General features: G+C 38.6%; 1 protein-coding gene across 1 annotated transcript in view; it reads right to left on the bottom strand.

Moving 5' to 3' along the window:
- Positions 1–15664: 15664 nt before the first annotated feature.
- Positions 15665–27944, bottom strand: part of LOC131979809 (vasoactive intestinal polypeptide receptor 2-like) — a 95768-nt gene continuing 83488 nt past the window's right edge. The window contains exons 11-13 of the mRNA XM_059343850.1: positions 20035–20164; positions 19888–19929; positions 15665–19088 (exon numbers count right to left, since the gene is read on the bottom strand). Of these exons, the coding sequence (XP_059199833.1) occupies positions 18915–19088; positions 19888–19929; positions 20035–20164 (346 nt within the window). The 3' untranslated portion in view covers positions 15665–18914. The remainder of the gene's footprint in view (positions 19089–19887; positions 19930–20034; positions 20165–27944) is intronic.

The raw sequence follows: 27944 nt of genomic DNA on the forward strand, positions 1-27944 counted from the left end.
AAATTGCTTACCTGAAAAGGTGAAGACAAACAACTGAATGCTGAAGGTCAATGAAGAACTTTATACTCAAGTCTCTTAGGTGATGTAGTGTTTATCTAGAACAGGATGACAACCGTGAGCATTGCAGCAATGTAACAATAATGTGTTATTAATATTTTAAATAACTGAATTAATGTATCACTTATTCATAAAAATCAGTATGAAGCTGAATATAATCATTTGAATTAAATGCACACATAGCACCTCTAGAAACATTTTCAGCATATGTGCCCCTCTGCATCCTTAGATAGATCCTTAGATAATATACATTTTAACTTTAAACATGTATCCCATAGGTAACACTTAATAAATGCTTAACTGCCTCATAAGCATTACTTAACCATAGGTAGCCATTAGTGAATGTTTTTTGGACCCTTATTGTAAAGTGTAAACCAGTATCCCACAGGAAATGCATAACAGTTGTAAATAAGCATTATTAACCACTATTAGTTGAAATGTAGTTGGAGCAATCACATATAAAACATTTTACATATTTTATTTTAAACATAAAAACAGTTGTAGATAACATCAGTTAGTTAGGAGAATAGGAGAACTTTGACACAACATCAACATCTGTCCTCTTATTGATCCTCTTATATGGCAATGCTCTGTCCGACGCAGTCTCTCCATCGCTGTCACGCAGACCTCCCTCAGTTGCGTTGCCATTCTTGATAGGGTTCTTGAGGACCCAGCAACGTTGTCCACCATGAAATCATATTCATAAATGAATTCAGGCTTACTTAAAGCTAACCTGCTATTGATGCACCTGGTGTAGTTTTGTCAACAAGTTTCAAAATATAGACAAATATTGACACTGAATATTTAAAACTGTTTTGATCATTGTCTTCTTTATCAATACTTCATATTCTCCCATGAGGGGGGTAGCACATTCCAGTAGAGTGATGCATTTAATTTATGTTTATCATGCACCAAACAATATTATAAGTAACTAGAAAATTTCGAAAGAAATTTTGATTGTGTGCTTGCCTCTGGCCCTTGATTCTCGTTGCTTAAATCAGCAGTTAAACAGGGACTTCATGCCGAGTAATCTGACACTTTATACAAGTTTCTAGGACAAACGGTTCATTAGTTGTGAAAAGGGGCGTGGCTAATAAAAAGGGGCGGGGTCATCAATCAACAGTTAAACAGGGACTCTGTCCTGAGTTCACAGACACTTCATACAAATATCTAGGCCAAACGGTTCATGAGTTAGGAGGCGGGGGGGGGAGTCGGGGGCTGGGGGAGGCTTTGGTAGCTAAGCAACCAGGTGGCCAGGTGGGGTCGACCAATCAGAGCAGAGCAATCAATGGAATGTTCCGGAACATTGGCCAGAGGTAGAGAAACTGATATTTCTGGCCTCGAACAGAAAGCATTTTTGGCAAAACCATAATACCTATCATTGATCTGACTTCACTTTGAGCGTCCTGAGTTCTTCCTGATCGTCTACATGTTTTTTTTTAAGAAAAATGAAAAAATAGCTCCTAGGTTTTTAATATGGTAGCAAATGAGGCTGTTGGTGTGTGTTGGTGGCGCGTCTGTGCGTCCTACGCCCAAACTATAACTCTGACAGCTTTACAAGAGGATTGTGAGTGAGAAGACAAATTTGCCTACGTTTCTATGTATAAATTATTTCTGTAGAGTGGAATTTGCACCCTTGAGCGCAGTTTTCAAATTAATTTTTTGACAATTTTTTCTCTCCCTCTACACTCTTGCGATGATGTCACACACTGACACGAACATACAAGGAAAAACTAGGAAACAAATTGAGAAAAAAGTCTAGAAATATCTAGAAAAGCTTTAGAAAAATTTAGAGAAGGATCTAGAACAACCTAGAAGGTGATAATTTAAAAAATTGAGAGATCTAGAGCTTTTCTAGATTTTTTCGATTATTTTCTAGATTTTTCTTAATCCTTCTCTAGATTTTTCGAAAGCATTTCTAGATATTTCTAGATCTTTTTCTGGATTTTCTAGACATTTGTTTTCTAGATCATATTCTAGATTTAAAAAAAAAATCTTTTTCTGGATTTTTTTCTAGTTTTTACAAGAGCATTTCTAGATCATTTTCTAAATCCTTTTAATTTTTCAAAATCTTTTCTAGATGTTTCTAGATTTTTCTAAAACATTTCTAGATTCTAGAAAAATAATCTAGAAAATCTAGAAAAAGATCTAGAAATATCTAGAAATACTTTAGAAAAGTCTAGAGAAGGATCAAGAAAAATCAAAAAAAATATCTATCTAAAATCTAGAAAAGCTCTCAGAAGAACTAGGGAAAAAAATCTAGAAAATGTCTAGAAGATGACCTAGAAAAAATCTAGAAAATCCAGGAAAAGATCTAGAAATATCTATAAATGCTTCAGGGAAAAATGAGAAGGATATTAGATATTTTTTACTTGTTTTGGAAAGTCTTGACAAGCCAAATTTTCTTGTTCCATTGGTAGATAATTTTGCTATTTCAATCAAAATACACCAATTTTTTTTAAATTAATAACAAAATAAAACACAACATAAATCACCAATTGACAAACAGTAAAAAAAAGAAAAGAAAAAGAACAACAACAATAAAATCACAATACCAACCTAAATAAGTAAATAAATAAAACAATAATAAATAAGAACTTTAACACATTAAATAACATTAAAACTAAACTAGTCACAAACAAACATCAAACATAACTAGAAAATTTCCTCTGGGGAAATTCTGAAAGGGCCACGGGGGCTACTGCCGGTGTGTGTACACTATGATGAGATTCTTCAGAGATTTCAAACTATGCCCTTTAACCTCAAAATGTGTGTGTGTGTGTGTGTAACTAAAATCACGTTACCTGTAACCAAGTTACCTGTGTGTGTGCATGTGCGTGCATGCGTGTGTTTGAAGCATGTGTATGCATGTGTGAGGAGTGTGCGCAATTACATGCGTGTGTGTGTGTGTGTGTGTATCTGTAACTGTAATCACATCAAAGATCAAAGCAATCAACAGAATTAACTGACACCTGCCAATGTCCCGGAAGAGTGACTGCAGCCAGAGGTGGGCAGACTTTATGGCCTCGAACAGAAAGCATTTTTGGCAAAACCATAATACCTATCATTGATCCGACTTCACTTTGAGCATCCTGAGTTCTTCCTGAACGTCTACATGTGTTTTTTTTTAAGAAAAATTAAAAAATAGCTTTGTTAGAGTGATCTAAAAAAACTGTTAAATCTCCCTTGTTAAGAAATCTTCCTGCGTTTTTAATATGGGAGCCAATGAGGCTGTTGATGCGTGTTGGTGGCGCATCTGTGCGTCCTACGCCCAAACTATAACTCTGACAGCTTTACCAGAGGATTGTGAGGAAGAAGACAAATTTTCCTACGTTTCTATGTATAAATTATTTCTGTAGAGTGGAATTTGCAGCCTGGAGCGCAGTTTTCAAATTTATTTTTTGACAATTTTTTCTCTCCCTCTACACTCTGGCGATGATGTCACACACTGTGACACGAACATTCCGTGCAATACACACCCATTATAATCTCACAATTTCTCCAAAAATGATCATGGTCATTGAACAGGGATTGATAATAAACTACATGACCTATCGAAATGTGGATTAATACACCGATACACAAGACTTGTGTCTACTGTTTAAAGTTTAAATGGAGTCTCTAGGTGAAATTATGCCGGAAAAGTAGATGTTTAAAGATCTCCAATTATTGTTATTTTTCGCTCATTTTTTTTCAGCCGTCCCATTCATTTCATTGCAAAATTTTGGGCAGTTTTTCGCGACTTACGTCGCCTGCTTCGCCCCGAGCAGTGGTGCATATTGTTGTTTAACGTTTGGGTATTTTGGAATTCTAATGGTCATTCATTCATTCAACAATATCCTACGCGACGGTAGCGTAAGCATTAGCGTTGTTGTAATTTATATAGCTGTGTGTGTGTGTTTGTGATTTTGGGCTATATAAATAAAATTGATTTGATTTGATTTGATTTGATTTAGTGTCAGGTTACTAAGAACCAGTACCAGAGTACCAGTACCAATAATCCTACATAGTGTTGCTTTAATGCCCATCAAGGTAACATGTACGCCATATATATATATATATATATATATATATATATATATGATTAATGCATTAATAAGCTGTTACTTAATGCTTATTCCCTCCAAATAAACACCATTAGTGAATGATTACTAGAGACATAATTAACAACTTACTAATAACTAATGTGTTACTTAATGCTGATTAGTGCATACTTAATGATAAATTATTACATTATTCAACCTTTATTAATGCTTAATAATAATTAACTAACTTTGAGTAGTAAGCATTAACTAACCGCTTATTAATACATTGACCTAATGCTAACTAATACATAATAATGATTGTTCATGTATTATTAAACAGTTAATTAATGCTTAATAATGCACTAACTAACGTTAATTAAGGGACCCTTATTTAGGGTGACCAAGCGTCCTCTTTTGCCCGGACATGTCCACTTTTTACGTCCTGTCCGGGGCGTCCGGCCGGGTTTTTTAAATTCACGAAAATGTCCGGTGTTCACTGTTTTTCATAGGACCAGTACACATGCACGTAAATTGCGCTTTGCACACAATTTTGCGAGACGTAATTACCAAGAGGCTGCCTTGTGGGCGGGTCAGCGCCGCGCACACACACAGAGAGAGACAGAGCAGACAGAGGGCAGATCGAACAGCGGAGCAACATTGCACAGGAAATGCCGAAGCGTAAGTGCAGCTTCACAGATGAACTGCAAAAAAAATTTCCGACGTACCGCCCCGGTCGGGACAGGTGGGAGGCGGAGTGCACCGTGTGCAATGCTGGCACATATGTCTCAGTGTCTAATAAAGGTGCTGGAGATCTCAAAGCTCAAAGCTCAAAGACAACTAAAGATGAAAAGTATAGATCCTTTTTGTTTGTTAAGTTAGTATCTTTGTGAGACTCTTCTATTATTTATCTTATTGGAGTTATTAAGAGATATATTGTTGAAGCTAGATTTTCAAACAGAAGAGTTCATATTTAGAACATTATTTCATATTATTTATTCATTTATTTGAAAAGAGTCTACGAGAGCTATTATTTTGTTACAAGTTTTTACAGATTTCATTTTATTTTATTACAGAAGTTAATTTTGCACCATTGAAGCATAATAAAACATGTTCATCAACCTCCGAGAAGCCTGTCTGAATTTGTGTCTCGAGGCCGTGCCGATTGTCCTCTTTTTTGGAAATCAAAATATGGTCACCCTACCCTTATTGTAAAGTGTTACCATTAATTCATGTTAGCATTAATTGTAGCATTAACTTGGATGTTCATTTAGGCTACGTTTCTTACCTGAAAAAATGAACTGTGGAGGAGGAGAGGGATCTGATCACTGACTACAGCCTCTCTACACCTCAACCTGACTGAGAGAAGCTGCTGCTAATTCATGTTAGCATTAACTGGAGCATTAACTGAGATGTTAGTTTTGGCAAAAAACAAAAAAAAAAAGTATGTTACTTACCTCAGAAAACTGAACAGCGACTCCTTGGAGTGTCTGTTAGTCCAACCAAACGCTGACCAAGACGTTTTTAATGAAGAAAACATTTCATTAAGTGAAAATAAAGTGAAAAATCTTAAAGGGTCAAAGTTATGAGACCAAACTAGTAAACATATTTTTTTCTTTTTTAACTTTATTGACAGTGCTGTGGATACGCTTTTTTGTCTCCTGATGACGGCTCGCCTTGTTAGCCACCTGTCAATCAAAGGTAGCCACGCCCCAAATCATACGATTCTTTATCTTCTATTTTCTTCTAAATGGAGCCATTATTTACACTATTAACATCAAATTGTCCATTCATTTTGTATTGAAATGAGCACCCCCTGCTGGCATTTTTAAGGCACTTCCTGGTTTGCCTCCCTGCTCAGACCTGGAGGTTGCCGCCTGGTTTGACAGTAGAGCTGAGATAGTCATTGCAGAACTTGTCACTAAAATGCTTTGACGGTTTCTGGATATTATCATCTGCATGATTTTACTGCCGGCTGTTAAAGACCCTGCAGTAAAGACCCAGTGTCCCCCCTCTGGAGGACTCTGGTTTCCACACTCAACAACCAGCGCAATGAAGCCAAGTGCTCAAACACGGACCCCTCGCCAAACCCGCCTTCCCCGTCCCAATTAACAGCGTCTTCGCCTGAAGCTGCTGCGTCAGCTCCGATCACGGCAGCTCGTCTTCTCAGAGATGACTGAACATCCAGCTCGCTGCCCCCAGGCCGGGTGGCCCCCCCTAGGACAGAGCCGACATGTAGAAAGGAGGCAAGAGAGGAGGAGGAAGAAGAAAAATGAGGGAAAATGAAGATGCTGTAATTCTCAATATCATGTCTTTTTCTGTGCATCTTCCACTTCCGTTACTTCGTGACCGTGGCATCTTTTTCTTTGGATTTTCTGTTGAATGTGAGCTCAAAACAGAAACTCTTTTTACTTGACGCCTGTATTCACTAACTAACCCTGTTCTTCTGTTCATTTAAAACAACTCAGAAACATTAATTAACTTACATTTTCTGCCATGAGTAACCAGACTGAGGGGCGAATTCACAAAATTACTGCACGACTTTTGCGATCACTAAATGGGCACAAACCAGAGAAACAAAAAACGTTTATTCCCAAAGCACCCCCAAAGGTGAAATACACCCCTAACCGAGCTGCCAAGCAAATAACATCTCGATGCTCTTGTGGTATTTGCACATATTTAAATAGGGTAATGTTAGGGCTGGGCGATATATCGATATATTTTTAAATAATATATATTAATAATATATTATATATTGATATGGAATTAGACCATATCTCATATATCGATATAGTTCAATTTTTTCTCTGAATATATAAATGCTGCCCTTACTATGGTTTGTCTTATTTAGTTCTTTTGTAATATCCGTTATTCTTTTCTCATATAAACATATAATTTCAGAAAATGATTGGCCTATTTTTTTATAGGCTATTTTTATTTCAGATATTTTTTTATTTAAATGTGCACTTTATGAATGCAGATTAAAAAGTTTTAATAAAATTACTTGTGACATGTCATATTTGGCTTTAACTTGGAACATTTGCTCTAACTTTGCGATAAAAATATCAGGATATGTATCATATATCGATATTCAGCCTAAATATATTGGGATATGACTTCCATATTGCCCAGCCCTAGGTAATGTGCATACATTTGGTGCAAAATTTCTATGCCTCGTTGCAAAAACAGTTTACTACCATGCACAGTTACAGTGAAAATATTATATATAATTATTAATAATATATAATAATAAATATAATAAATAACGCATTTTAAAGGGATGTTTGGCTAAACTCTCAGACCCCAGATCTGTAATTTTTGAAATATATAAATAAATTAATAAAAAATAAGTTATATAAATGGATTAAAAAAGTTTTTCTGCCACTCAGTCCGTTTCTCATGGCTGATATGGTCACTTTATGAAACTGGACTGGTGTGTGTGTGTGTGTGTGTGTGTGTGTGTGTGTGTGAATTTAATAAACATTAGATCCTGACTGATTCTGTGTGTGTGTCTGAGTCTGGAGATTCGAATAATCAGTGAAGTTGTGTTGTGGTGCCGGTGTGCAAAAGCGCACAATGACTCGCTTATTTCTTGAGCAGAGGTCTACAGCAGCTTATTCTGATCTTCATGATACATTTTTAAATTTGTAGTTTGGTTCATGAACATGCCTATAAATGAGCACCCTCATTAGTGGATACAAATCCTCAAAAATAGTTGTTTTGCAGTTGAAGAACTCCTCTTCTTATAGCCTGGTTTTAAATTTTCTCCATAAAGTAATGGAGCTCTTTTCTGTGGCTGCGTGTGACCTGGCACAGCAGTGGGCTGCAATTAAATCCCATCAGTTAAGTATCACAGACTGAAAAAACATATTCTTTTGAAGCTCACATTTTTCTTTGAAGACAGTCTATCATATTAACATGAGAAATGATTTGCATTAGGAATAAGAATAAACTATCTGTGAATTTAACACAGTCATGGTAATTTACAGCCATCTTTGTACAGAATTTAAATGAACATCAAAATGTCTCCTAAAAGATTTCTTTTTCAGAGACTTTTTTTAATTTAATAAAATCGATACACAAGGATTTTGTGGACAAGAATAAACCCCCAGGCTCTTAAACTGAAAAAATTCATTATGCATGTCTCAAGTTTTTCATTTAACTGCATGTTTGTGTGTGTATATTTCCTGCTGCAGTGACTTGTGAACTGACAACAGTCTGTTGCTCATACCGTCTGCACTCTTATCAAATAAGTGAATGCAGCTCAATTAGGGAGCAGTTAAAAGGACTGGAGGACGTTTGACAGACAGAATTCTGAAAGGAATGGGCGCCGACTGCTTGTTTCAATGGTTTCAGAATAATGTTCAGAAAAACATCTTTTGATATGAAAATCACTCAAGAGCAGGATGCAAAATGGAAATTCATGATATTTGTTTTTTAGTTTTCCCAACACCAACAATCACATGAGAATTTAAATAAGTGCTTAAACAAATGACAGACAATTAATTAGAATTATACCAAAAACAATTACCAGAATAGAATACCTGTAACCTAAACTGTCAAGAGAAACAAATATCCAAAAACTAAATATCTTTGATGAAGATAAAGTTTTTCATACGTAAAGTTTTACTAAAAGAGTATTATAGCAATACTCTGAGCAAATGTTTGTTTTTACAGCACCAGAATTAAATATTCTGGCTTCAATACCTCACAGCATTAATGGCAAGCAGTAACCCCAAATTTCAGGCCTCGAAATTTCAAACCTTATTCTCTGAGCTTCTGCTGAGGTACAAAGTAAATTCTTCTGGATCTGAAATGTGGCGTTCCACAAGGTCCAATCCTTGGATCCATAATATTCTCAATCTACATGTATGGAAACATCATCTGTGAGACAGATTATTTCATGTTGAAATAATGTCCCCTTCTATGCAAATGATACTCAGTTGTATGTATAAAACCTGGAGATCCCAGGTACCTAAACTGCCTCCACGTTGTCTAAATTTACCAAATTCGTGCAAAAATTATGTTGCTTCTGAGATTCTATAAACAAAATTTTGTCCAGACCTGTGTAAAATAATATCTTTTAAGGCACAGTGATGTCTGGAGTGCTGTATTTAATATGAGAATCACATACAAAACAAAACACTAAAGCCACATTTACATGATGACTGTCTGAACAGAAGACGCAAAAGTGCCGTCACGTCTTCACTTTTTATTCTGCGTCTAGACAAGCGTTTTCGGGAGGAAATCTACCTGCATAAGGTGACGCTAAAGTGTGTGAATTTGATTGGGTATGCATGCCAGGCGGCATCACTTAAAGCATTGAGAGCATCTTTGGGCATGCAGAAGTTTTCACGCCACACATTTTCATCAGCTACTCCTTCCACAAAGTTATCCACTAGATCTCCCAGGTCTCGTCCAAAGCCGTCTGGCTCGCCTCCGACCAATTGGTGCATCCAAAATGTGATAGAGGTAATTACAAATCCTGTACATTTGATGGAAAGACCGTAAGTTTATTAGAGCTGCCAGAGCAGCTTGAAGGTCCGACGCATGGAAATAATCCCACGTTTGTTTATTTCCCTTTACTGGCACATGTATGTGACGTAAACGCGTACGTGATGTGAGCAGATCTGAGCAGTTTTGCGTAGGGGGGTAGCTACGGCGGAGCGTATTCAAGTTTTCCACTCTGGAGGGTGGTTTCAGATTTTTGCGTTTTTAAGCCCCCAAAACACCGTCACAGTCTAAATGAAAGGGGCCTTAACCCTCTGGAGTCCATTAAAGCACCTGCACATTACTTCTTCATGACGTGACGACATAAAAATGAAGCAACATTGAGTCTTGCCATCAGCTTCCTGCTAAAGTTCTGGCTTGAAACTCCATACCAGATTTTTTTTTGATGATATTCGGCCAAGTAAAACCAGAGATATTGTCAAATATATTTTGTATAAAACATTGAACTAGATATTGTCCTCATTTTGCCTGTTATATGTAATATTTGCAACCTGTATTCATATTTGCAACATTTAAAATTCTTTGTTTTGAAACATAATTTTCAAGATCAGAATTTATGTTTCCTTTGTTTCTTTTGGGTTCAAATTATGATCAAGTAAGTCAAAGTTAAAAATCAAATTTCAGGACATATAGGTGAGGTAACATTGAAAAAACTGATACCAACATGGCATGGTAAAGATTTTTTAACAGCTTTTTTAACGGACATAATACCCCAAGATTTCAGAGGGTTAAAATGAGACAGAAACTGTGTTTTTTACCAAGGACTAATGTTTCCAGTGACGTCTGATGAGACCTCACCTACATGTGAACAGGTGCAACAGAAGAGTGTGGGAGGAAAGTCTTCACACACTGAGAGGAGATCCAATCAGGCAAAGTAAGCAATTTCAGCAGTAGATGTTGAATGTAGAGTTGTTCCGATTCTGATACCAGTATCGGAAATTGTTCGAGGCTTGGAGCTAAGCTAAGTAGCACTATCATGTTGGTGGTGTGGCAATATTTCACACTGGAATCTCCCAGTAAGACTGCGACATGTAACGTGGCAAAGATAAAATCTCAAGGGGTGGCACGAGTGTTGCTAATTTAAAATGTATTTATTTAAGTTGCTGTTGGACTGTTTTTTATACTGTGCCTTCATTGTACAATATTGTGGCTGCACTTTAATTTACATATATTTCTAGATTTATTTAAGTTGCTGTTGCACTACTGTTTTGTATACTGTTTTATTTAAAAATAAATGTATAAATAAATGGTTTGCTGTATTTATTCATGTTTTACAAAGGGTTTAACCTGAGCCAGGCCTTACAACAACGATAATCAGGCAGGTGCAGTACGATGTTTTTTTTTAATAACATACTGGTATTGGATCGGTACTCAGTATTGGCCGATACCCACAGCACATCAACAAGTATCGTAATCGGTATCGGGAGGGAAAAATTGTATCGGAACATGTCAAGTGACAAGTCTGGTCCTACTGCAGCAAAATGTAATATCTGAGGTCCTGGTTTAGGTTTCAGCCTCAACACTTATTATACACTTAGCATTTGGGTAGAAAATGGAAAGTGTCCAGAGGGGATTGTAAATCATTAGATGTCAAAAAGAGTCTGTTCAAATGTATACTTAAGTACAAAATTGCTTTCAGGGTCAATTCATTGCTTGGGTCTTCGTACTTTTTTTGGTTAAAAATGGTTTAATTACATAATAAACAACATTTTTGATGTATTTTTTACGGTGGCCGACAAGGGTCAAACGGACGGCAACGGCCCAATACGTCTCAGTTTGAGAAAACAGCTTCAAGTACAGAAACGATGCAAAATCACAAACTCAAACACAAGTCTAAACGAGGTACAAAACGAGGAACGTGGTGCAAATTAAAAAACGTGCTGCAAAAAACAAAGACAAATGCATCATCATCATGAAACGCGCTGCAAATGGAGAAACGTTCTGCAAACCGAGAAACGATCTGCAAACAATACAGCGGGAACGGTAATGTGACTTTTACTTGATTTTATATATATGTATATATGTGTTTATATATGTTTGCATGTAGATTAGCCTGCTTGACATAAAACACCCGTTTTAATAATACATTAAAAAGCCCTCTTATCACAGTCTCCCATACCATACAACGCTGCACATTACGTGTTACAGTATGCTTGTTAATGACAGCAGTTAACTTGTAAGCAGTCATAGATTATCTCCATTGTGTGTCAAGAGGTAGTGAAGAGTATTAATACTCACCTCAATAACGTTAGTTAGGCATATAAACACATATATACATATATATAAAATCAAGTAAAAGTCACATTACCGTTCCCACTGTATTGTTTGCAGATCGTTTCTCCATTTGCAGCGCATTTGATGATGATGATGCATTTGTCTTTGTTTTTTGCAGCACGTTTTTTAATTTGCACCACGTTCCTCGTTTTGTACCTCGTTTAGACTTGTGTTTGAGTTTGTGATTTTGCATCGTTTCTGTACAAGAAGCTGTTTTCTCAAACTGAGACGTATTGGGCCGTTGCCGTCCGTTTGACCCTTGTCGGCCACCGTAATTTTTGCTGCTAAAATTATATTTAAAAAACAGGGAGTACTCTTAGAAGTGAAACCAAATGATCACAAAACATCACCCCTATTTAAAGTGGCAGTGGGGAACTTCACCCCATGTTTGCATTTTAAGTTTGATGGGCTTTGTTGCTCAGAAATAATGTTACCACTCACAACCATTTCGAACTGAAAAAGTTTTAAAGATTTACATTCACACAGTGCAATGCTTACAAAGATAGCCTTTATCAATCATCTTTTGCATGACATTCATGGTGTCTCTATACAAATACATGAGTTGAATAAAGACATGATACTCAGCATCATGTCAGTCAACATTAAATATGAAATCACTCAACAAAACAACACTGTATGTGTTGACCATGGTCTTCAGTGTTTGTTTACACTCAACCACTTACAGTCACATAGATGTCTTATGGTACAATGAGTAACATGGTGACATCCTGTTTGTATTATATTTGGTGATACTTTTCTTAAGGCATACAGCTGTATTAGATTATAATGTTAGATTTTTTCATGGCAGCTATCAGAACCTATTTTATTTTCTTACAAATGAATGTATTTGTTTGTTTTCTTGACAGGTTTTACAGTGTATTATTTTAAATAAGTGCTTAAACAAATGGCAGACAATTCATTAGAATTATACCAAAAAAAATGACCAGAATCCAATACCTGTAACCTAAACTGTCAAGAGAAACAAATATCCAAAAACTAAATATCTTTGATGAAGATAAAGATTTTCAAATGTAAAATTTTACTAAAAGAGTATTATAGCAATACTCTGAGCAAACGTTTGTTTTTTTCCAGCACCAAAATTAAATATTCTGGCTTCAATACCTCACAGCATTAATGGCAAGCAGTAAACCCAAATTTCAGGCCTCAAAATTTCAAACCTTATTCTCTGAGCTTCTGCTGAGGTACAAAGTAAATTCTTTTGGATCTGAAATGTGGCGTTCCACAAGGTCCAATCCTTGGATCCATAATATTCTCAATCTACATGTATGGAAACATCATCTGTGAGACAGACTATTTCATATTGAAATAATGTCCCCTTCCATGCAGATGATACTCAGGTGTATCTAAAAACCTGGAGATCCCAGGTACCTAAACTGCCTCCAAGTTGTCTAAATTTACCAAATTCGCACAAAAATTGTGTTGCTTCCGAGATTCTATCAACAAAATTTGGTCCAGACCTGTGTAAAATAATATCTCTTAAGGCACAGTGATGTCTGGAGTGCTGTATTTTAATAAATTCAATAACAAAGTAAGACATACACCCCCAAAAGATAGCGATAGTAAAAGTTAAACAAATTATGGCACTTATTCAGCACAGCCAGTGGCTTTACTCTTTTGTTCACCAAAGATCTAAAACAATATAGAGAACTGTTTCAGATACTCGACCTGTGGGCCCACCCCCCGCAGAGTAGGGCATAGGGGTCGGGTGCAGTGGGAGTCGGGCAGCAGGCGAAGGCGGGTACCTGGGCGTGCTGACCCCCGGCTCCAGCGGCTAGCTCTGGGGATGTGGAACGTCACCTCGCTGGCGGGGAAGGAGCCCGAGCTTGTGCGGGAGGTGGAGCGCTACCAGCTAGAAATAGTTGGTAACGCAATGAGAGGGTCGCCTCCTTGCGGCTGCAAGTCGCGAGGAGAAGGTCTCTGACTGTTGTTTGTGCCTATGCTCTGAACAGCAGTTCGGAGTACCCGGCCTTCTTGGAGTCTCTGGGTGGTGTCCTGGAAGGGGTACCGCCTGGAGACTCTATAGTTCTTCTGGGAGACTTCAACGCTCACGATGATGGTACCTGGAGGGGGGTGATTGGGCGGAACGGCCTGCCCGATCTGAACCCGAGTGGTGTTTTGTTATTGGACTTCTGTGCTAGTCATGGATTGTCCATAACAAACACCATGTTCGAACATAGAGTTGCTCATAAGTGTACCTGGTACCAGAGCACTCTAGGCCAAAGATCGATGATCGATTTCATTATTGTATCGTCAGATCTGCGGCCGCATGTTCTGGACACTCGGGTGAAGAGAGGAGCAGAGCTGTCAACTGATCACCACCTCGTGGTGAGTTGGATCAGGTGGCAGGGGAGGATGCTGGACAGACCTGGCAAACCCAAACGTGTAGTGAGGGTGAACTGGGAACGTCTAGCGGAGGCCCCTGTCTGCAGGGTCTTCAACTCCTGAAGAATTTCTCCGACATCCCGGGTGAGGCTGGGGACATGGAGTCCGAATGGGCCATGTTCAAAGCCTCAATTGTTGATGCGGCTGGTAGGAGCTGTGGCCTGAAGGCCATCAGTGCTTGTCGTGGCGGCAACCCAAGAACCCGCTGGTGGACACCAGCGGTCAGGGAGGCCGTCAAGCTGAAGAAGGAGGCCTTTCGGTCTTGGCTGGCCGAGGGGTCTCTGGAATCAGCAGACAGGTACCGTTCGGCCAGAAGGGCTGCAGCTGCGGCAGTCGCTGAAGCAAAAACTCGGGTATGGGAGGAATTCGGGGAGGCCATGGAGGAGGACTTTCCGTCGGCCTCAAAGAGGTTCTGGAAAACTGTCAGGCGTCTCAGGAAGGGAAAGCAGGGCTTGGCCCAAGCTGTGCTCAGCAGGGGCAGAGACCTGCTGACCCGACCTGTGGATGTCGTCAGACGGTGGAAAGAACACTTTGAGGAACTCCTTAATCCAGCCAACACGTCCGCTGTAGAGGAGGCAGAGTCTGAAGGGGTGAGAGGTACTGCCTCAAGCGAAGGAGTTCAAGTATCTCGGGGTCTTGTTCACGAGTGAGGGTAGAACGGAGCGTGAGATGGACAGGCGGTTTGGTGCGGCATCAGCAGTGATGCGGGCGTTGTACCGGACCGTCGTGGTGAAGAAGGAGCTGAGCCGGAAGGCAAAGCTCTCGATTTACCGGTCCATCTATGTTCCAACCCTCACCTATGGTCATGAACTTTGGGTAGTGACCGAAAGAGCAAGATCGCGGATACAAGCGGCTGAAATGAGCTTCCTCCGTAGGGTGGCTGGGCTCAGCCTTAGAGATAGGGTGAGGAGCTCAGACATCCGGAGGGAGCTCGGAGTAGAGCCGCTGCTCCTTCGCGTCGAAAGGAGTCAGCTGAGGTGGTTTGGGCATCTGGTAAGGATGCCTCCCGGGCGCCTCCCGTTAGAGGTGTTCCGGGCACGTCCAACTGGTAGGAGCCCCCGGGGAAGACCCAGAACACGGTGGAGGGATTATATCTCTCTCCTGGCCTGGGAACGCCTCGGGGTCCCCCAGGAGGAGCTGGACGTTGTGGCTGGGGAGAGGGACGTCTGGAATGCCCTGCTTAGCCTGCTGCCCCCGCGACCCGGCCCCGGATAAGCGGAAGAAAATGGATGGATGGATGGATGGATGTTTCAGATACTGAGAAGGTAAAAAATCCGTAATGAAAAGATGATTACTCAAAATCAACCCATATTCTATATGCCTTAAGCTAAGTGTCACCTTTTTTTTTGTCTTGTGGCAACAATTAAATACAACATGTAGACAAATAGAGCACGCTGTACAGTACAAAGCAAGCTTTTCCTCTTTTTCCTTGTCATATCTTGACAAAATTTACATTAGATTCTGCAGAAAAAGTCATGTTGACAGCCATTTATCAACAGTAATGAAAAAGGCAAACACTGAGAATATCATGCAACTGCTGTGTAACACTTCCTGAATGAAAAAAAAGAAACATTATTCCCACTCATTAGCAGTTATTTTCTTTTAGGTTCCTGTATCCACCTGGAAGTTCTGCGTTAACTAATGACTGTCATGATTCAGCTGGAGGAAATAGAAAAATGTTTGAAGCAGCTTGTTGAGTGGCGCATTAAGCCACACCCACTGACAGTAAGATTTTGTCTTATTAAACCAAATCTTAATATTTGCAGTCCCTCTGCAGATTAAAACCAGTGCTCTATGGCTATATGGGTATTATTTTCTCTGTGGGATGGGGCAAAGAGATTTTCCAACAGAAAACAGTTTGTGGGTGGCAGTGATCACAATTGCTGCATAAGTAGGTTAAATTGAATGGAAATCTTACAGCATGTATTTGATCCTTCACTGTCTTCCCACTGAAAACCCAGTCCTGCTTAAATTATACATAACAAATCTGTAAAATCCATCCTGTCCTCTCCCAGCCGAAGGCTCCCAGGCTGTGTAAACTGTATTGTTTGAATACAACCGCACCAATTCAAACAGAAGTTCCCGGTGGACAGCATCTCTTTTAATCACATGACACCTTCAGTCTGAGCACCTACATTATTTCATTATAACAGATCAGCACAAACCATCATAGCACAGATAAAGGGTTTGGAGCATGCACAGCACTTCTCAATAACAGCATATGATTAAATGTACATTTAAAAAATGATGCAGTTTTGAGTTCTGAATCATTACAAAACAACCCTGTTTACCAGTGTTTTTTTCATACCAGGGCTCCTGATCTGACCTGGGTCAAAATGCATTAGTGAGCCTTTCTTAGAAGTGATTTAAACAAGCAAGTATCAGATGGGTGGGGGTGACCATCATGGACCAAAATACATCATTAAATGAACAAGTTGTCAACTTTTCCTGCAAACTTCTAAAAAGAACTGCTTTTCTGCCGTTTAGTTGAGTGAAATCTCGATGAATGGACCCAAACCAACAGTCCTTAAAAATAAGTTAGTCTTTCAAATTGAACAACTGTCCATTGAAATGACATGTTCTGTGTTCCTGATCCAACACGACTACCGGCAAAACAACATGGTTTTGGTCATTGCCTTCTGATCTAACACAACTATAGTTAAGGTTCAGGCAGGTTTAGGCACAGAAATTTCTTGGCTCGGGTTACTGCAAAAATACACTGGACACAGATGTGGCATGACAGGTCTGCCTCAGCAAAATGTGTCCATTATAATCAACTGAGGCTGATTAAATGACCATAAAAGCTGTGTGCACCTGCACAGGAATTCCTGGCTTAACTCTCTTTTGACATGGCTCACCTATTTCTTTTTCTCTACATGCAGCTACGTGGCCCAAGTACGTTACTAGGTTTCGAGGATATGGAGTATAAAGAATGACACGGTCCACGAAAAGTGGACGTTAAGTTGTTGGTGATGGGTTAAACAAACACAGGACTTGGACCCAGGAGACTGGTGTTTGTGTCCCATATCATAACAAACAAACAGTGTAATTTAAAGCTGCGTAACTCAATTCCCCTGCATAACCTGTGGGTAGCTACGTAATGTCTATTAGGGCTGCACAGTTGATCGAATTTTAATCGTTATAGCGATTTTGGCCTCCACGATTAAATTAACTTTATCGTTGGCGATGTTTCCATTTTAAAATGCGGCTCTCCTGCATATCTAATCAAGCACTTTCTACACCAGTAGTCCACCAACCACCAGGGGGCAGGGCCGTTTTTGTCCCTTAAAAAAGGCTGGTTGCTGATTGGATGGAACGCAAGGAGGATGTGACGTAGTATTCTACGCCACAACAACACACGCCATTTGTAAAAGCTGGCGAAGCAGTGTTGCCAACTTAGCAACTTGATTGCTATATTTAGCGACTTTTCAGACCCCCTTAACGACTATTTTTCAAAAAAGCAACAAGCGACAAATCCAGCTACTTTTTCTGGTGTTATTGGACGAGTTGCAGGGGCTGGCGGCTCGTTAAGAACTGGGGATTTCCACCGGGCGCAGAATGGCTGCGCTGCGGTTTTGATTCATCCTCTGCCCGGCGTCAATTCCCACAGGTCACGTAACGGCAGCGTAGCAAGTTAGCTGTATACACGCGGCCGTTCCGCGGCCGGTGGGAATCCCCAGTAAGAACGAGTCGAATCGAATCGGCACAGTCCTTCTGCAGCAGTCTTTCCCAGCTGCAGAGCTGGAGGGGATGTTAACCCCTTAGCGTCCAGTCTGCAAATTGCTAACAGGCTAACAGTTAGCTCTGTAGCAGTACAGTGTGTATGTGCTGCTGCTGCAGGAGATGTTCTCTTAGCGATCTCTGTTTGTTTACAACAAGCACCAGACACTCTGTGGACACACTAAAAACTGTTCCTGTTGTTTGTTTAAAAGTAGTGCAATAAAAATACAGATGTTTTCTCTAACATGATGAATAATCGTGATTAATAATTGTGATTACAATATTGATCAAAATAATCATGATTATCATTTTGGCCATGATCGTGCAGCCCTCACGTCTATGTCATATTTTAAGTCACCTACATAACGGCTTCACTCCTGGTAGTTAAATCCATTGATTTTACTTTTTTAACTATCTTTTGCTACACCTAACCATAACCTTAAACAAGTGGTTTTGCTGCCTAAACCTAGACAAACTGCGACCATTTCTTAATCTAAAGTCTATAGCTCTGCTAGATATGAAGAGAAGATTGGCACCGATGCATTTAACATACACAAGTCAAATCACATCCATATCTTACCTCACACCTGTGCGTGATCAAGGAAAACTAAGGCTGCTGATATTGCAACACCTGCAAATAAGCCCTGTTCTCTCTTGGCTCACACGGATAACAAAACATAAAAACACTGAGTTAAAATGGTTCTTTCTTGGCAGCAAACACAAGCACACCCTCACGGGATGGATCAAACTGCTTTAGTTCATACATTTTGAAGGCTTATAGAGATTTGTAAAGCTAAAACCAAAATCAGAAACAACATGCAGCTCCCACCCATGTGGCACTTCACCTCAACTTCAAATAATTTTCGACCCATGTCAACCTGGAGATTCTGTTTGCTTTTGTATTCTTTAAAGGGTTCCCTCGGGTCCTCACAGCACTGTGGTCTCTGACTGCAGGATGGACTGGGTTCGGGAGTTGCGGTGAAACTGCACCATGTGCTCTGAGCCGTTTCTGGAGGCGAAGGTGCTATTGAAGTGGTGATCTCTGCTCAGACGGCAGTTCAGATACATACTCCGCCACTTTCTCTTTAGCTCGCCTTGAACCTGCAAATAAACATGTTATGATGGTACGCACCGACAAAGATTTTCAAAGCACTGAATAAGTTGTTTACCAACAAATATGCAGAAAACTGTCAAAATGTGACATCTAACTGTGGTACTGCAATCATACTGTATGGAAGGATTAATTATAACACCTCAAAATGAAACACGCGTCGGTTTCTACTCAACTGTCAAGTGAATTTTAATCAAACTTTGGAAATGCAGCAAAAAAGATATAAATACCTGTTTTAGTTGGTGAATTACATTAAATATTTATCTGGATTTTTTATTTTACAGTTTTTTTAACTGGAGCATTATGTTTCCTGTTAAGATTTCACTTGAAATGTTATTTTTCAGAGATGCAACAAACAAGCTGCAGAATTTTAACAAGCAGTCCATGTTAAAAAAAAAATGGCACTTTGCTTTTTCAGCACTTGACATTTGAATATTATAATTAAAAATATTTTTTGATGGATATAAAAAAAGCTAATGATGAAATTTGGACATGCTTCGACTTATTTTAGCTCTGACAAAAGACAAATATAATTTACTGCTCATGGCCACATTAAAAAATAAGCTGTTTATAGTTAAATAATCATGTTATCAGCTGTGTGCAGAGACATTCATGGGAATATTTCAAATGCGTCCCTATTTTTCTGCCTCTCTAGAATCAAAAACTGAATAGGAAATCATGCTTTATGCAAACAGATGTTGATTAGAAGAGCCACACTCAGTTTGTCATTACTATTACTGAACACAATGTACTGTAGTGTGTTATTTATATTATGTAATGAAAGCTTACCTCACTGTTCAGGAAACAGTACAGGATGGCCACCACCAGACCCTAAAGAAAACAACACAGCAATGTTAAAAAGGGACATTTTAATCGTAAACTTACAACCTGAAGATGGGCCCAAGCTTTTTCATTCATTCATAAATAATAAAGAACCTGAAAGGATCCGAGGGCGAGGTCAAAGAATATTCTATAATCCTCTGCGATGGATTCATTGAGAGAAACGAAGACCACGTAGTGGATCCCAAACAGAGGGATCAGCAGCAGAGTGGATTTGGCCAACCTCCTGAGAGAAAAACAGGAATAAACTGTTATTTGCAGCAACATATACTGTACCATTGTCTTACCCTACTTCACTTACTGTACTGAGATATGGGGCAATAATTTCATGAGTTCAATTAAATCACTAATTATTCTACAAAAAGCAATACGGATAATACACAAAGCAGGCTATTTGGACCATACTCACTTTTCTTACAATCCAAATTGTTAAAACTAACAGACATAATTAAATTCCAAACAGCACAAATAATATACAAAGCAGCTAATAACTTACTTCTAATTAATATACAAAACTTCTTTAAGGGTCGAGATGGGGGATATCAATTGAGGGGGTCAAACAACTTTAAAGTCAAGAAAATATGTACAAATAGGAAAAGGTTTAAAATATAAAAAGTATGTTTAAAAATATGGAATGAGCTGTGTGAAGAATTAAAACAATGTTCAAACATTAAACACTTCAAAATCAAATATAAAAAGCATGTCTTCACACGATATAGGGATGAAAACGGGTGTGTGAAATGACAGTAGATGGTTATTGTTGACATTTTATTTTTTAAATGTATTATTAATATTTTTCTTTTTTGTGTGTTCTTGTTGTTTGTTTGGTTGTTCATTGTTGTCTCATTATGACTACATGGGTGTATGTGTACTTATGTGTTTGTAAGCTAAAAGTTAAAACAAGTTATGCATGTTAATGGTAATAACAAGTTTATAAACTACATTACTATGTGTTATACATACATATATATAAATAGTATTGTTGTTATATAACTGAATATAGTAAATTAACATAGGGAGAAGGGGTGGGATTTAATAAGCTTTGGCTTCTTCCCACTCCTTTTGAACACAAATAAGTGTTGAGTCTTGTTGTTTCATTTTGTGTTGTTGTCTTGTATTTATTGTTGTTCGTTTGTTTTTAAATGTTCATTTTTTTATTTTGTGTTCAAATAAATTCTCAATCAAAACAAAAACATTTGACTGTAATAGATACAGTGTTTGCTGTATGAGAGAATAAACTGCTGATTTACTGTAAGATGTAGATGAGATTCAAAAGATAGTTTAGGTTTTATGATCAGTGTCCCTGAGACACAAAAATGATGGGTTTCCAAAAAATGTTCACTCCAGGTCCACTGAGGGTATAGTCTGAGCTTTTAATGAAGTTTAAAAAGGCCTTAATTTAAGATTGTCGATAGAAAGGTTTTGTGCCGCTGGAAGCATAAAAAAATTATGAAAAGCTCAACAACAACTTGTCTTTTCTGAGAGAACAAGCCTTGTTATAAAATATTTAGAATTTAACTTCAAAGATTAAGAGCTCTTTTTGGGATTCATCAATAATTTCTCATTTCTGACATGTTCAAATTTAAGAACCAGCCATATTCAGCCGCCATCTGGACACAGTTCCTGGAGAAGACATTGGTTCTGTGCTCAAAATTAAGCATAGAATGGACATTTTCGCCATTGGAGCGGCTGCAATTTTTACACCTTACATCCATATCAAATTCTCAATAAACCAATCTGTGGCAATTTACGAGTCGAAACTGATCGTGGTGAATTTTTGCAGCAGCACCAATCGAACGAGCTGTGAAGAGTACAAAGCATGGACAGGTGTCTTTTGTGCAGTTGCTTTTGTGCACATCTGTGTTGCCTTTATGCTAGAAAAGAACTGATGATTGCTGGATTTATTTGCTCCACATGAACGGCAATAAGAGACGGACAAAAGGAAACTGCTGGTTTAGTGTGGACTTTAAGCCACAGCTAGTGATGCTAGTTCCATCTTGCTTTTGTGCTACACTGGATACAGAAAATGAGCCAAACTACAGGCTGATGCTGGGTCTAAACAAAAAACTGGGTCTGTGTAAAGAATGGACGATGCAACATTGAGGCCTAAATATCTGGATACAGGCACAACCATTTTGTTCTGTGACGTGTCTTGTTCTGTGACACACAGAGCCAGGGATAAAGAGTGGAGCGTGAGTTCCCACCCAAACACCAGCCCGACCAATCAGGAGTCAGTTACAGCTGTCATCTTGACGTCACAGCCCCGTTTTATAGAATCAAATAACTAATTAAAACCAAACTGATCAGAGAAACGACAACAAAGACACCAGTGTGATAAGAACAACTTAAAATGACAGAAACCATCTTTGGGAAACATTTCTTTGACTTGACCCGAACACCTCCGAAACTCATTGTCTAAAGACTTAATTAGCATCGATGGCATTACCCTGGCCTCCAATACCACCATAAGGAATCTCGGAGTTATCTTTGATCAGGATCTGTCATTTCAACTCCCATATAAAACAAACTTCAAAGACTGCATTTTTTCACCTACACTGTAACGAATTGCTGTAAATTTACTGCAGGATTTCAACAGTATTAAGGCGTTTTTTTTTAAATGCAGTGCTTTACTGTTAATATTAAAGAAAATCTGTTAAATTACAGTCCATTCAGTTTTTTTTAACAGAACTGTAATGTATTCCTAATATACAGCACTTTACCGTAAAAGTATCTTAACTAACACTATCATGCAGTATTTTGGGCATTCTGGGAAGTGGGAAGAGCATTGCCTGAGCTGCACATGTGAACCTGCCATTCTTGATCCATCCCCATCCTTCTAATTATTTGGTGAGTATAGCAATTTTATTTGATTGTTTTATATTATATATTTATATAATTGTTTTATTTGATTGTATTTGTTTTGTTTGCATTGATGATTACTGCATGTGCACATCATGCAATAGAAGGATATACCAGCTAGCTAGCTAGGAGCACATTTTAATTTCTACTAAGTTAATGTGTGTTGACACCTGCATATGGCCAGTGAATTCATGAAACTTTATGATAGTCTTGTGTAAACATTTTACCGTCTAAGTCACTTCGACAGTTGACTACAGTGCATGCTAATTATTGTGTGTCACAGTGCAGATTCAAATAAAGGCAATATTATTTTCAAGATATTTATTGGATGACAAATTAAGTACTGAAGAATATTTGTTTTGCTGTAACCGTGCATTGTGCAAGGGACTGTTCATTTGTATTTAGATTGAATTTTGACATATTTCTTTGATATTACAGATGCAGTAGATGACTTTACTGCTGCCCTACTTATCATAGTAAGTAGCATACTTTCATGTTCATCACATCACAACAGTCAAGTCTGTTCGGCTTGCAATGATGTTTTCTTGTCGGGTCTGTAGACAGCTAGCTAGATCTGCAGCTAGATGATACTGAGCATTTGGAGGCTAGTCCAGAAAACATTGATGATTTACCATTTTTAAGGAATCTTGCTTTTATCTTAAACTACAAGCAAAGTTGCTACTTCCATCCTCCACCATTCAGACAATCATAGAAGATATGCAGTCAATACACAACATCAGCCAGTCCCAATTACTTTTTAGACTGAATGAAAAGGTTAGATACTTTAAGTAGAACCTGGTTCTACTTAAAGTATCTAACCTTTTCTAAGGTTAGACCTTTTCTTATGTTTTCAATCCTAACTCTATACATTTTCTGACTTTTATTGTTTTGTTTATCAGATTCAGTTCAACAATTTGATTTTTACACATTGAATAAACATATATATGTCATATATATAATTTTTCAGGCGTTTCGTTGGAATAAACCCTGAGAGAGGCACCAAGACTGGACGAGGCAAAGTCGTATCCAAGAAAACGGGCAAAGTTACAACCAAAAAGAGTACCACAGTGAACCCACATGTGTCCACTCTGCTAAGGAGACTCATGGATTTTGAGTGGGACTTCATTTGAGATGGTGAGATGACTCAATCCCATTAATCTATTTGTCAAAACACCTGCTTTTCTCTCTCTCTCTCTCTCTCCACTACTCTACTAATACTTATTATTTTCTCAGTCATTCTTTTACTCATGACACCACCACACATAAACTGTTTGGATGTTTCAGGTTGGAATGTCATTATGATAGGAGGGAGTGAGGGGCACAAATGTTAATTTTGTATGCATGTTGTATGTTAATTTTGTATGCATTGTAAGTTGTTTTGGAGCTGATCTCTCTCTCCCTCTCTCTCTTTCTCTCTCTATCTCAGGCACACACACACCACACACACGGCTACCTAGGCTGGATTGAGAAACCTGGTGTCTCTGAATGAGTCGTAACTCTCCTGCCAATGTTCTTGGACTTTCACACTAACAGTAACTACAGTTTTGTAACATATACTGTGTAATGATGTTCATGTTAATTTAACATCCATTTATTTAACATGCAATTGCTCTGCATGTGAAGGTTTTGCATGTCTACTTTACATTCAAATAAAAAGTAAAGTGCAATAAGAAGCTGTGCAGCTTTTTCCCTTACATTGCAATCACAGGATTGAAAAAATCAGTAGGTTTATTTTCTTATGGTTCGCAATCTGCTTGTAGCCATGTTTCAAACAGAGATTTTGTGACAAAGACATCTATTAACATGTTTTCCTTAACAAAAGTGCCTTTTATTGTATGCAATCATATGACTACTCATGTCTTAATTTAGTTTTTAAAAATAGTTTATTAAAATGTATAAATAATACAAACTAAATAGTAATTTAATTGTAAAATACTGTGAAATTAATTTTAAAAACCAGTTCATACTGTATTTTTCATGAACAGTACAAAACTGTAAAGTAAGTGACAGTAAAAAGATGTTAATTTTACAGTAACACAATGGCAACCCAGCTGCCAGTAGTTTACGTTTTTTTTTCATTTACAGTACAAAGCTGTAACTTTCAGTGACAGTAAAAAAATAATAATTTTACGGTAAAATAATGGCAACCCAGCTGCCAGTTCTTTACTGTTTTTTTACAGTCCATACTGTATTTTCCATTTACAGTACAAAGCTGTAACTTAAAGTGACAGTAAAAATATGTTAATTTTACGGTAAAATAATGGCAACCCAGCTGCCAGTTCTTTACTGTTTTTCTAACAGTGTACGTAATATTACAAAAATTAGACACATCCTGTCTCAAAAGGATGCAGAAAAATTAATTCATGTTTTTGTTACTTCAAGGTTAGATTACTGTAATTCCTTACTGTCAGGCTGCTCCAATAAATCCCTTAAAACTCTTCAGTTAGTCCAAAATGCTGCGGCTCGTGTACTAACAAGAACCAAGAAAAGAGATCACATTTCTCCTGTTCTCCCTTCGTTGCACTGGCTCCCTGTAAAATCCAGAATTGAGTTTAAAATCCTTCTTCTTACTTACAAAGCTCTAAATGGTCAGGCACCATCATATCTTAAAGACCTCATAATGCCATATTACCCTTCTAGAGCACTACGCTCCCCAAATTCTATGTTACTTGTGGTTCCTAAAGTCCTTAAAACTAGATTGGGAGCCACAGCCTTCAGTTATCAAGCTCTTTGACAAAGCCTATAGTTAGGGCTGGCCGAGGCCTGCCTTGGACCAGCCCCTAGTTATGCCGCTATAGACCCAATGTGTCGGGGGACACAATACACCGGGGCCCTCTTTCTCTCTCTCTGATGTCCCAATAATACATGACACAAGCTTTTATTTTCCCAGAGTACTCGCACTTTTCCCTGCTCTCTCTTCACAGGGTGTGGAGCTGTGGTCTTGCTCGGTATCACTCCTGCTGGTCTCACTGCTGTGGATCTGGTTCGGCCCCAGATGGGAATGCTCCTCTCCTGGTCCACTCACCATCACTACTGGCCAATGGTGACCAGTGGATTTTGGGCTATATAAATAAAATTGATTTGATTTGATTTGATTTGAAATTGATACTTCGAGTTTTTAGTTTGGCTCATGTCCCATCCACTAACATGGAGGGGGCAGGGTTTATAACCTATACTGCAGCCCGCCACCAGGGGGCGATCCAGATGTTTTGGCCTCACCAGTGGGGTGCTGTCATGACGTCCATCTTATTAATAATAATAATAATAATAATAATAATAATAATAACAGTAATAATAAAATCTGTAGGAGGAGTTTGTTAAAGTATGCAACGTGGAAATGGCGAAAATTCCACATGCGATCCAAGATGGCCAAGTTCCTTTACATTTTAGGGTATGGCTTCTTGACTTTTTGGTGCGTCTTCCCATGATACATGTATGTACCAAAGTTTGCGTCTCTACGACAAACCTTTGTGAGGGGCTGAATTCTAGGGGGCGCTGGTGGGTGATTTTGCCATGCCCATTTCTGAAAGCAATGAAATACGTACATTTTCGACACGACTAAATTTTGGTGCGAGTTTGGTGAGTTTATGAATATGATAAAGCCCTCAAAAAGGCGATTCATTTGCCGTTATAATAATAAACGGACCAATTACAATAGGGTCCTCGCACTTTCAGAGCTCGGTCCCTAATAATAATAATAACTAGAAAATTTCTTCTGGGGAAATTCTGAAAGGGCCACGGGGGCTACTGCCGGTGTGTGTACACTATGATGAGATTCTTCAGAGATTTCAAACTATGCCCTTTAACCTCAAAATGTGTGTGTGTGTGTGTGTGTGTGTGTGTGTGTGTGTGTGTGTGTGTGAAACGTGTATCTGGAGGAGTGTGCGTGCTTACGCGTGCATTTGTGTGTGTGTAGCGAAAATCGCATAAAGTTACCTGTGTGTGTGTGTGTAATTAAAATCACATAAAGTTACCTGTGTGTGTGTGTGTGTGTGTGTGTGTGTGCGTGCGTTTGAAGCATATGTATGCATTGTGTATTGGTGCGTGTTGGTGGCGCATCTGTGCTTCCTACACCCAAACTATAACTCTGACAGCTTAACCAGAGGACTGTGAGTGAAAAGACTAATTTCCCTACGTTTCTATGTATAAATTATTTCTGTAGAGTGGAATTTGCGGCCTGGAGCGCAGTTTTTTTTGTACTTCTACACTGTGACACGAACATACCAGGAACCAGTGGCAGGCGGTGCATTTCACACTTAGGCCTTCAGTGATGTCCAACTTTGCCAGCATTTATAACACCAGGACTGGAGAGTAGTTAGAAACACACTGAAGCACTACTAGGCATTGCATCACCTCAGTTGTTTACAAAATGGGCTATTATCCGGCGCATTTTAAAAGTCAACAATAGCCTACCGCATCAGCAATTAAAACATATCTGATATGCTACTGTCAAAACTTAAAAATAAAAGGGTATTTAAAATTATCTTTCAAAAAAGTTTTATTAAATGAGTCCACAAAGAATATGCAAGCTTTAACAAGATTGTACAATACATTGCAAAATCGCAGTTTAATAACAGAAAGACACTAACAAGACGGCCATACTTTGGTGACAGCGACACAATAAACAAGTCTCTTTGTGAAAAAAACTTTTTCATATCAAAACGTGACATATCAGGACTTTCTGTGACCTGTTGCTTTGAGTACATCCACACAGCTGCGCCAATGCGCCAGATTATTTACATACCGTTAACAGTCCCAGGTGTGACTCTGTTGATCTGCAAATCAAACTAGTAAGTATCCATATCCAATCACAGGACGCGTAAATGTCACGTTCAACGTGAAGCCAGCTAGAGGGCCTTACTGACACAACTCGTGATCTGATTGGCTATCGCAACTATCTATCAACTGTATTTGCCCGTTCACTTACAGTGCACAGACGCCCGCATTGTTGATTCTGAAGGCCCGGGCAGATTTCATACAGCCTGGCAACATAAGATAGCTAAATTCTGATTGGATAAAAACTCTAACCTAAAAACAACAGCACTGGAAAGAGCATAATATGACATGAGGAGAATATGAATACTTTTAGATATTTAGGGAAAGTAAATGAAAAATTAAATTAACCTTTATCATAATCATGATCATGA

The sequence above is a fragment of the Centropristis striata genome, chromosome 11, assembly GCF_030273125.1.
Source record: "Centropristis striata isolate RG_2023a ecotype Rhode Island chromosome 11, C.striata_1.0, whole genome shotgun sequence".
Lineage (NCBI taxonomy): Eukaryota > Metazoa > Chordata > Actinopteri > Perciformes > Serranidae > Centropristis > Centropristis striata.